The sequence below is a fragment of the Cricetulus griseus genome, chromosome 3 (assembly GCF_003668045.3).
Source record: "Cricetulus griseus strain 17A/GY chromosome 3, alternate assembly CriGri-PICRH-1.0, whole genome shotgun sequence".
In the NCBI taxonomy this organism is placed as follows: domain Eukaryota; kingdom Metazoa; phylum Chordata; class Mammalia; order Rodentia; family Cricetidae; genus Cricetulus; species Cricetulus griseus.
In genome coordinates this window covers 196,240,547-196,252,011 of record NC_048596.1, presented here as the reverse complement: position 1 = coordinate 196,252,011, position 11,465 = coordinate 196,240,547, and the positions used below count along the sequence as shown (strand labels likewise).

The following is an 11,465-nucleotide window of genomic DNA, read 5'->3' as shown; positions in this document are numbered from 1 at the left end:
CTTAGGGAAGGGTTAAAAAGACAAAACCCCAAAATACAAGCAACAGGAGGAGGAAGTGAAGCCAGGGCAGGGGTGAGGTGGGAGGATTAGCCTAACATGTGGACAGAGGGCTGTGGGAGGGGAGGATCAACCAACCAATCAACTTTATTTTTTTGTTTTTTGAAGAAGGGTTTCTCTGTGGCTTTGGAGGCTGTCCTGGAACTAGCTCTTTTAGACCAGGCTGGTCTCAAACTCAGAGATCCACCTGCCTCTGCCTTCCAAGTGCTGGGATTAAAGGTGTGTGCCAGCAACGCCCGGCTCCAATCAATTTTACATATCAAGCGAAAACTAAAAATATTAAAATATATCACAGTATTCCCACATAACTTATGCACAATCTGGCGTGGTGGGAACTAGACCTGGCATATGGCTCTACTATGGAGCTTCCCCTCCTGCATGCTTCAGCGCCTCTCAGAATCACCTTAATACAGAATGAGGCGTGAACCATATATAGAGGTCATGTTGGGTCATTCAGGGAGTCATGGAATCTATGAATCAGGTACACATGGATTTTTCTACCACAGGTATTTTGATCTGCTGCCATTTGACTCTGCAGATGTGTGACCTCTGGACACAGGGACTGGCATCTCTCTCCACAAGTCTACCAGTGTGCACGCAGGCTCAGAGGCTGACCATGGGGACACAGGGTGGAGAGAAAGGCCAGGCTGGCCCTGAATGACAGCTCTTGTAAGAGTCATCGGTTAATGGTCAACAGAGACATAGGACAAGAGGCCTACAAGACAGTCACAGGGTTGTTAGAATGGGCAACACTGTTGTGGAGGCTGGAGAGTCATCTGATTGGCTATCTGAATGCCTGGGCTGCCCCAGGTTAACCCCACAGCCAGAACCAGAGTACCAATGGTCTAAGTCCTGGTTCCAATCGGCAGGCCCAGGAACCAAAGCACTTGTGTCCATACCCTGAGAAGAGTGCCCGTTCATACCTTCTTAGCACTGCTGTTCCATTCTGCCATGTCCTGCAGATGTTCCTCTTCACCCACCCCGAGTCAAATGCTGCTCCCCAGAATTGCTTCAGATGCCCAGGACACACGTGTGCATCCCATAGCAGGCCATGTTCCCACAGAACACTAGACATCAACATCAGATTGATCAGATTCACCGGGTCCCTCCATGATAGCACTCTGGCTTTGAACTGGGAAAGGAGGGGGATACAGAGTTCTGGACTGGGGTGTGGGGCCAACACCTGCTCCCTGAACTTCCAAAGCTGGTGTGCTCCCAGCGGGGGTGGCAAGGCCACAAGGTTTGTAGATGCAGCATCTACAGGCATATTTGCAGTGTGTGCCATCTTCCTGCATCCACTGTGACACCCTGGATGGAAGGGAGGAAGCAGCATTCATTCTGCAACTGAAAAGTGCTGGCTTCTCCACAGTGGGCAGTGGGCTTCTGCAGCCAGGTGACCTAGACAAAGGACTACTGGTGTTTGCTGCCACCCTGCATCCTTCAATATGAGCACTTAACCCACAAAACACAAGTGTCAGCACAAGCGATGCCTCTGACCAGATGACAGGACCCATTTCTTCCTAGCTCCCCAAGCCTAAGCCTCAGAAAGGAAGGGATTCGGGCCTCACAGGCAAAAAAAAAAAAAAAAAAAAGCTCCTAACCTGCTCTCCTGCCTCACCTGGACCTGCCCCAGCATTTAGGCCCTCCCCAGTCTGCTTTCAGGTCTCTAAATGGGACACCAACAGAGTAGTTCTGGAAGGCAGGGTCTTAAGTGAGTTCCCACTGTGGTGGCATGAAAGGCTCCCCATGACACACTACCTCAATATACCCAAACACAGACTGCTAGAGAGCATTTCTTTATTCAAACCAGACACACAAGAGTCTCCACTCTTCAGCTATCAGTGTTGCAGCTCCCTCCTCACCATTAGCCTTGCCCCCATCCACTATGCTCTCCACCTCTCCTTGGCTGGCCCCCAGTATGTCCTTGTCCTCCCACTGTGGAGGTCCAAGTCCACTAGGGTCCTTGTCCCTCGAAGTCTGGCTCAGTGTCTGAATTTACCCACCAGTGGCTTTGAGGGCCAGGCCCCCAGGCCCTGCAGGTCCAGGAGGAGAGACAGCTGCTGGCGAGCTTCCCTGTAGGGCACAGCCTAGGGTGGAGGGGAGGGAACAGGGTAAGTAATTTATCTACTGAGAGTGTTGTAGGTGGAGGAAAGGGCTGGAGAGAAAGGAAGTCCACCTTGGCATCCTCATAGGTCTTCAGAGACAGGAGCTGTGGCTTCTCCAGAGCTCTGGCAACCTGGCGGAATGCTGCGAGAAAGGCTGCTTTACAGAGGCGGGAGGGGGGCCCAATGCTGGCCCTGAGAAAAGACATGTAGTGATCATTAGGAAAGAGAAGGCAGGCTTGCCCATGCCACTCACACAATCTCCTCCTACTCATAGTGCCTGTGTTACCAGCTACCACAGTGCTCTTACCCTCTTGCAGGGGGATGGGGTTCCCTACCCATGAGCTCCCTGCTAAGGCTCAGTCCCACAGGGCCCTCCTCACTCAGTCTTCACACGTCCGGTGGCCACATCAACAACTTCGATATCAGGATCCCCCAGGCTCCAGTTGAGGCTCAGGCCATGGCAGGTGCTGGGCATAGGGTCGGAGGGGGCCACCAGGGGCCCAGTAAACAGGTGTAATGTGGTACGGACATATGGACATGGAAGACATGACCCCAAGACACTGTCCAGTTTAGGCCGGGAATGAATGGCCCTGTTCAGAGTTGGGGGGTCATGGCAGGGGTCAGCTGTGGGCAGAAAGCACAGGACATTACTGAAGTCACCACATTTCCCACACCACCCAGAGCCTATTGTCTGCCCTAGCACTCTGTGCCCCTCACCTAGGACAAGACTGGTGGCATAGAGTGGTGGCAGGAAGTGGGCCAGCAGCCCACCACCCAGCCCAAGGACAGCCCAACGTGCCAGCTTGTCACTGGCAGAGAGGCAGCCCACATGGGTATCTCGGAGGGCAGGTGCCACATAGGATACAGGTTTCAGCTGCCCACAGACATGGGCCTGCAGGCGGAAGGCTGGTCTGTGTAAGACATTGTCTTCTGAGGCCAGTGGGAGGCTGTGGAGGAGGGGGTGGGGGCAGAAGTCCAGAATCAGGGTACTCTTTACACCCTTACTCCCCCACAATGAAACCAAGGGACTCCCAGCCCAGGACACGTACTAGATGTCATGGGCTGCCCCCTTGGGAGTGTTGCTCACATACAGGTGCAGGAAGACCCCAGGCTTGAGAGCAAAGGGGGGCCCAGGCCCAGGCTGGGGAGCCAGCACTGATCGCTCCTTGCCCTTGGGACCCCCCTCTATGGCCAGCAGGAGCTGCCGGAAGAAGAACCTGGGAATGACAGGCAGGGGATGGGGTTGGGTAATGGTCTTAGGCAGCTTGCCACAGATCCCGCCTGCCTGCCTGCCTGCTCCTCACCTCAGCAGGGCCCTACGGGCAATGACCAAACCATGGCAGTCATGGAGCCTTCGGCCTGAGAACTCCAGCCAGCCAGCACAGCTGCTGCTGCCTGTACCCAGTGCCACCAGCTCGTAGGTCTCTTTGGAGTGACCAATGGTGCCTTGGACCTCTGTGCAGGAAGGGACAGAAAACTCAGGACAGGAGCCTGAGCTTGTTTGCAAAGCTAGGGTGGGGCAGGGCAACTCCTACCCCTCTCCAGGATGACTGCGGCCACTGTCCCCTTACAGGCCTGGTATGGTGAACTCTCATTCAGTAGACGATCCAAGCCAGCACTGACCACAGCTGCACAGCGCTGCTCATGGGTTAGGATATTCTCTGCACAGTGACCAGAGGACAGTGCAGGACACATAAGCCATGCTTCCCCACCCTTTCCCTCTTGCCCTGAGAGCAGACACCAAGCTTTGGAAAAGCGCCTACCTACCTATGTTGAGCGAGGTGAGCAAAGGCTGTCGGGGAGCCACAGGGGCCTCTGAAAGAGACAAGAGGAGCTAGTTGCATGGTTCCTGGGTCTTCCCATCATTTTGGAAGCCAAGAAGAGGAGGTAAAGTCTCCATCTTCCAGGCATAGAGTCCACCAGCAGCTGCTCTTGTGCGCCCTGGCTCCAGTGTGGGACATCAGAGCAGAGGGGGCACATTTCTCCATGCTGATGCCCAAATGGGGCTGTAGACCCATTCACACCATCCTCCCTACACACACCCCACCAGACACACCCACACACATACACCCACCACACACCCCACCAGACACACACACACACACACACACACACACACACACACACACATACCCCACCTCCCCACACCCACCCCACCATACACAACCACACACCCACACACACAACCACACCCACTACACATACCCACACACTACACCCCCCACACCACACACATCCCACCATACACAACCACACACACACACACACACACACACACACACATCCACCACACATATACACATACCACACCCCCCACACCACACACACACACACACCCCACCAGAGACACCCACACCTATACACCCACACACTTACATCCTACACACTCCCAACCCCCAACACCCCCCCCACACACACACACACTCACATACATACACCACACATACACCCAACATACACAGTTGCTCACCCCAGTTGAGCTACCTGATTTTTCCAGATGCTTCCGGATGTACTGAAGGGCAGAGAGTGCTGCCTGCTGTTTGGCCTCCATCTTGCTTCTCCCTGTTCCCGCAGGACAGACCAACCCATCCAGTTCTGCACACACAGAGAATGAGGAGTCTGGACCTGGGGAAGAGATCTTGAGGAAGGAAGTCTCCTGGCCTTCAGCCCATCTCAGCCATTTCTAGTGGGGATTTATGAACCTAGCCCCCTTCTTTCCCTTAAGCCTCCTCTTGACACCTGACAACAGATGACAACCAGATTAACAAAGAGGTTCTAGTATACTAAATGGGAACTCTACAGACAGCAGGTGGTTTGTGTCTTTCCATGCTATCTCCATTGCTAACTCAACCTGACTTTCACAGAGCCTTCTGGAACAAGCATGAATGACAGGAGGAATAGGCACTTTGGGGGAGGGAGGATAGGACATGGGAGAAGTTCCCCCACCCCATATGAGACAGCTTCCTGCCTGCCACCAGACTCAGCTTTTTATTTTTCTCCTTCTTGCCCTCCTCTGAAAAGATCTTTTGGTTCAACCCCATCATCTCAGGTGTAATAGCCCAAGAGCAGGTTTTAAAAATCCCAGAATTGGGTCACCTGATCCAAGGATAAGAACACACTTAAGTTCCTTCAGGTGTGCAGCCCTTTGGGACAGTGGTACTCCCCATGAGCAAGGTACAGTATCCAACACAGGCAACTGTGATTGCATGAAACTGGCCCTTTTCACCAGGGGTGGCTGATGGAGACGTTTGCTTAACTGTAGCCTTGAAAGGTACCAGATTGTTCAAGCTGTTCGCCTTGCTCCTTTGTGAGTGGGGTTCACCTGGGAGTTCCCAGGATCATCATGGCCAGTTCAGCACTGGGAGAGCCTGACCTTCCTGCATTTAATTAGTGGCTCCTTCATCACCCACCCCCAACATACACACACCTGCCCCAGGCCCCACCTGCAGTCTGGTCCTCCAGGAAGGTCAGAGAGACGCCCAGGTTAGCCACACACTGGGTGAGCAGGGCCACCGCCTGGACTGGGGGCGGGTCCCTGGCCAGCAGGCTGAGTTCCTGGGCTGCCATAGGGAAGTTGCCCGCGGGCTCTGCACGCAGGACCGAGCCCCCCGGGGCCTTACAGGCCTCCCCACTGGCCTCCTGTCCCCTAGCCATCCCAGTCTCAGGTGTCCCAGGGGTCCCAGGTGCCCCGTCCCCAGCCTCTGTGGGCTCCTGGCCTCCCGAGGGCCTCCAGGGTCCAGGGCTGATCTGCAGCGAAGCTGCCAGTCGAGGCCTCCTGCGCCCACCCTCGTCCACGCTCGCCATGGCCGCACCAGAACTCGCGCCGCGCCCTTTTTTACATGGAGCATGTGGCACAGAGCTGATCATGAACTCCTCCTCTGCTTGGAGCCGGCCAATGACAGACCACGGCGCTGTGATGGATGCCATGACCAGCCAATGGGGAAGCCTGCCTCCCAGAGCTGTGTTTTGGACTCATACCCGCCACCCGCCATCCGCACAGCACGAGGGCAGGTCTCGTGAGGGCTGTCCACCTCTGCTCTTGACGCTTAGGAGTGGAAGGCTGAGGGCTTGCAGGCTTTCTACCCAGACTACAGTCCATCCTAGCCCCCTTACCTGAACGGGGGTCCTTGTCCCTTCGCAGCCTGGTATGGTACTTTAAATGTTCCACCCGGCCTTCTTGAAGCCAAACGGAAGTGTGAGCTCGCCCCAGATTAGCCCTTGCCTATCTCCGCTTCCCAGAGGGACTTGCGTTTGGATTGGAAAATACCACAAGATGTCAGTTATTTAAAACGAGTGGGGGTAGGGCTGGCGTGATGACGCAGCAGGCACTTGCCTTTAAGCTCAAGGACCTGAGTTCAATTCTCGGCACCCACATGTTAAATGCAAAGACTCAATTTGCCAGAAGTTTACTGTGATCGTCACATACCTGCGGTGATATGCTCACTGGCACGCATACACACAAATGTAAATTTTAAGTGTGGGAACTAAAGTGAAGGGGGAAAGAAAAAAAAATGAAGGCAAGGGGGCGAGCAGTTTACATAATATTGGCTATGGAAGGTGATGCCAATGGCTTATAACCACGGAAGTATTTGATGAGGTTTTACACTGCAGCATTGTGTGGTGTTTTGTTTGATTTTTCGAGGCAGGGTTTCCCTGTGGGACAGTCCTGGCTGTCCTGGAACTCACTCTGTAGATCAGGCTGGCTGGCATCGAGCTCATTGAGATCCACCTGCTTCTGCCTTCCACGTGTTGGGATTAAAGGCATGTACATTTGTTTTATTGAGTGTTGAGTATATGTTACTAGATCACACTGCAACTTATTCAAAGCAAGCCAGGAGTACCCGGAATTGGCATCTGTGAAGAAATAAGTGTCTATAAGGGTGATGTAGGAAACGGGTGGGATAGGCAAAATGTTGGTCTCCCCAAGATGTCCAGAGCCAAGGGATATGTGATGGAATTTGACAAGGGGGATCGGATTTGCTAATCAGCTGACTATTTTAATTTTATTTTTTGAGACAGGGTTTCTTTGTGTAGCCCTGGCTGTCCAGAAGTTTTCTCAGTATCCCAGGCTGACCTTGAACTCACAGAGATCCACCTGCCTCTGACTTTCCAGTGCTGGGATTAAAGGCGTGTGCTACCACTGATCAGCTAGTCAGCTGACTTTAAAAGAATATATCTTGGGTTATCCAGGCTGACCTAGTGTAGCCACAACCATCCTTATTGGAAGAGAATTTAAGGTAGTATCACAAGGAAGAGTCAAGCAGCCATTGTTAGGTTGCAGATGGAGGGAGATATGTGCTGTGGGATGCAGGAAGCTTCCAGAAGCTGGAAAAGGCAAAGCACTGTAGTTTCCCCCTTTTCCAGAAGCTCCTGCTCATAGCGTGATTTTGGCCCAGGGGGTCTGTGTTAGACCTCTGATGTCTAGAACTGTAAGAAATTGTACTGTGTTAGACTTTTGATAACTTGTCACAGCAGGGGGCAAGGGTACCAACTTATGTGATCACACAGTACACAGCTGATTCCAGTATTCAGAGAACTGAGGCAGGAGATTTGAAAGTCTGAGGCCACCTGAGCTATACAGCAAGGCCCTGTCTCAAAAGGAATAGTCTGCAGTGGTTTTGCATATATGCACCCTAAAATAATTTTTAAAAATCTAGGTAGCCCCAATTCCTAATCCCAAAGTTGTTGGCAAAATATCTTGTTTTTTATTATGTTATAATCACCCTTCTAAATCTATTCCACCTAAACTATAGGAATGTTGCCTTAGGTCATTTCATTTATGAAAAATGCATCCTCAGATGACCTCATTGGCAAAGTTGGTCCTCAGAGGCAAACCAGTGTGCCAAGCTGGACTCCCATCCTATCAGGAGCAGTCTGCCGTCATCTTTCAATTTGAATAAGTAAGTGTGCTGACATTGCCCTGAGAAAACCACCTCATCTCATTTTCTCCTTTGCCAACTCGGTGTTTAGGACATGTTGGGGGTTGTGCCAGATAGATTCCACCCTTATCTTCAGAATTCTGTTTCCTAGCTTGAAAACTAAATAAGCTGTGACCTAACCAATCAGTCAAAGTATCCATGAAATGGGGCAAGCAGGACTGATGCAATTTTCTTCTTTTTTGTGACTTGTGAAACTATAACATACCTACAGAAATCAGTACAGACTGTTCGTGCTGAATGTACCTTGTGTTGTGGAATACAGTTCTCTGGGCATGGTATGGCCATTCCCATCTTGAAAAGAGACTAGCTAAGTGACCTACATGAGACCCTCCCTAGATCAAGCCTGTTAAAGTGCCCTCATAGAAGCAGGGTGTGGGGATGTTCATCAGGTCCTCACCTGAAATTATAGCTCTTCCCTCCACTCTTACCCCAGATGCCCATAATCCTGCTCAGCTGCAGATGGCTTTAGCAGATGATGGAGCGTCTACACTAGTTGGAAGGTAACCAAAGGGCAGGGGAGCTTCTGCAATGGAGTTTTTGGATAGTGCTGCTATTTGGGGAATCACTCACCCTCTTATAAACAACTCCAATGACGTTGGTGGCGCACACATTTTATCCCAGCACTTGGGAGGCAGAGGCAGGTGGGTCTCTGTGAGTTCGAGACCAGCCTGGTCTACAAGAGCTAGTTCCAGGACAGCCTCCAGAGCCACAGAGAAACCCAGGCAAAAAAAAAAAAAAAAAAAAAAAAAAAAAAAAACTCCAAAACTCATTGGTTCACTGACTGAGCTGGATTTCAATGGGATAATTTGTTTGAGCTTCCACTGCCTTCTTTACTGAGGCGAATACGTACAGACTCCTGGGGAGCAGCACGCAACACCACATGAGCAGCACTCAATGAAGAAGCAGACTGGTTATTTCACAAAGCCCTTTCTCATTTTCCTATCCTCATCTCTTAATGGAGCTTTCTTCCAGGGCCTCCTGCAGGGCATCTGCTGTCTCCTGGAACCTTCCTATTTGGCACCCATTCTAGGGCAGCACTCCATGAGGGAAAATGGTGACTGTGGCTGTGAAAGGGAAATGGAAAGGGCCATCTGATTCCAGGCACCTTCCAAATACAAACTGTATAGCTGGGAATTGACAATCTACAAATTGATTCTTTTTAAAAACAACAAAACAGGGCCTCATGTATTCCATTCTGGCCTCCAACTTGCTATGTAGCCAAGAATAACCTTGAACTTCTGGTCCTCCTGCCTCTTCTGCAGATTGCTGGGATTGCAGGTGTGAGCCACCACTGGTTTATGTAGTGCTGGGACTAGAACCCAGGGCTTTGTGCAAGCTAAGCCATCACCCTACCAACTGAGCTACCTCTACACATCCCTTACAAATTTATCCTTTTGTTGTTTGAGACAGGGTTTCTTTGTACAGCCCTGGCTGCTGCCCTAACTGACTCTGTAGACCAGGCTGGAGTCAAACTCAAATGTCATTGCTGGGATTAAAGGCGTGCACCAACACTACCAGGTGAAAATTGATCTGTTAAAGCTGTGTTTCTCAGAGTGTTAGCTATGGGTCAGCTGTGTTATCCCAGACCCACTAAATTAGAAGCTCAAGTGGGCCAGGCAAACTGCTTTAACATGCCTCCTCCAGGCGGCGCTGGTGTATTCTTAAGCTATCAAGCCACAAGAATAATGTTGCTATTTCTGACTGGACAGTGGTGCTAAAGTCACATGCAGGGAAATCCTGTATTGCCTGGGAATGAGAAATATGTTGACTTAAGAACAGCCCTCCTCTCTATGATTAGAGAATAGAAGATAGTTTACTCTTCAGCTAAACATGAATGAGCATGCCCACACAGGATGGCTAAATTGATTGTCAACTGAACATTTGGAATTAATTGGGACCTAAACTGCTGGGCCCCTGTGAGGGATTTTCTTAATTATTTGAAGAAGGAAGACCCACCCTAAATCTGGGCCACACCTTCTGGTGGTAGTCCAGTTAAAAGGGTGTGAAAAAACTTTGATTTTTTTTTTCCTACTTGCCCTTACTCTTTCTGGCAAGACCATTTATTTATTTATGCCATTGCTGAAGCATTCCTTTACCAAAATTCGAACCAACTTCTTTATAATTTTAACAAAGACAGTCAATAGCTCTTCAGGAATCATACAGGACTCTAGCACCAGACAGGGACTGCTAAGACATCCAGCCTCATGTACTGAACATCACCTTTTGGGTCATGGACAGCTATTGTTGGACTACCCAGATCACAGCTGTAAGCCAGTCTAATAAAATCTCTATTCTATATTCATCCATCTGTTCTGATAGAGAACCCTGACTAACACCCAGAAACACAGATTTAGAGTTCCCTGGATAATCTGCTACATGGAGGAGACAGATTAGCGAAGTTTTGCTAGTTCCAGAACAAAGGAAATCATAACCCAAAAACAGTTTTCAAATACATTGGAGGGAACATCATGTAGGTAGGTTATAGCGAAGCAGGAGCATCTATTTTAGGTCTCAAAATTCTATCTGAAGTTTTCAGGTAGGGTCTCAGCTATGCAGGTCTTAGACCTCTGTCTCCCTGGTGTGAATAGGCTCATTCCTCCCCTGCTAGCATTGGACCCACTCTTGCTCTGAGTTCCCAGGTGTTGATAGGAAGAAAGTTTTTCTCTGTGACCCCAAGTTCTTCACCTTGAAGTTACATAAGGATCTGTCTTTCTTTCTTTCTTTTTCTTCCTTCCTTCCTTCCTCCCTCCCTCTCTTTTGAGACAAGGTTCTCACCATACAACTTTGGCTATTGCTGGGCAGACCAGGCTAGCTTTGAACTCACAGAGATCCACCTGTCTGCCTCCCTAGTGCTGGTTTAAAGGCGTGCACCACCACCACCCGGGACAACCTGTGTTTCTTTTCTTTCTCCCCCCCACCCCCCCATAGGGTTTCTCTGTGTAACCTTGGCTGTCCTGGAACTCACTCTGTAGACTAGGCTTGCCTCAAACTCAAAGATCCACCTGCCTCTGTATCCTGAGTGCTGGGATTAAAGGTGTGCACCACAAAAAAAAAAAAAAAAAAAATCTGTCTGAAGACATTCTTAGCTTCCTAGTGGGTCCGCAGAACCACACATCCTAAGTTTCACGTGAAAGGCACAAGACAAAAGCAACTTGCAGGCAGCCCCCACGACTCGCTGCTTCTGAGTTTGAAAGTCTCCCAAAGCACGCAGGTGCAAGCTGGAGTTTGAAGACTACAGCCTAATACTCCTTCCTGGCCCCTGATTTAAGCCACGCATGAGCCCAGGGTCATATGAAAAGCGGATTCCTAGGATTTATGGACAATAAATACAGTGCGTGGCCCATCGGAGGTGGTCGGTGAGATA

The 11,465-nt window shown here is 50.5% G+C and overlaps 1 protein-coding gene across 2 annotated transcripts; it reads right to left on the bottom strand.

Moving 5' to 3' along the window:
- Nucleotides 1-1,722: 1,722 nt before the first annotated feature.
- On the bottom strand, nucleotides 1,723-6,269 carry Adad2 (adenosine deaminase domain containing 2). 2 transcript variants are annotated; one of them, XM_035441465.1, is made up of 10 exons: nucleotides 5,606-6,269; nucleotides 4,647-4,787; nucleotides 3,930-3,977; nucleotides 3,698-3,823; nucleotides 3,467-3,617; nucleotides 3,212-3,379; nucleotides 2,880-3,109; nucleotides 2,543-2,786; nucleotides 2,234-2,316; nucleotides 1,723-2,144 (listed from the first exon to the last, which is right to left on the bottom strand). In XM_035441465.1, the coding sequence occupies exons 1-9, from the start codon at nucleotides 6,087-6,089 to the stop codon at nucleotides 2,244-2,246; spliced, it is 1,665 nt and encodes a 554-aa protein (XP_035297356.1). In that variant the 5' UTR covers nucleotides 6,090-6,269; the 3' UTR covers nucleotides 1,723-2,144; nucleotides 2,234-2,243. The 2 variants fall into 2 exon arrangements, with proteins under 2 accessions (XP_035297356.1, XP_027266609.2); XM_027410808.2 differs by having other exon boundaries at nucleotides 1,729-2,144; nucleotides 2,234-2,354.
- Nucleotides 6,270-11,465: the final 5,196 nt, after the last annotated feature.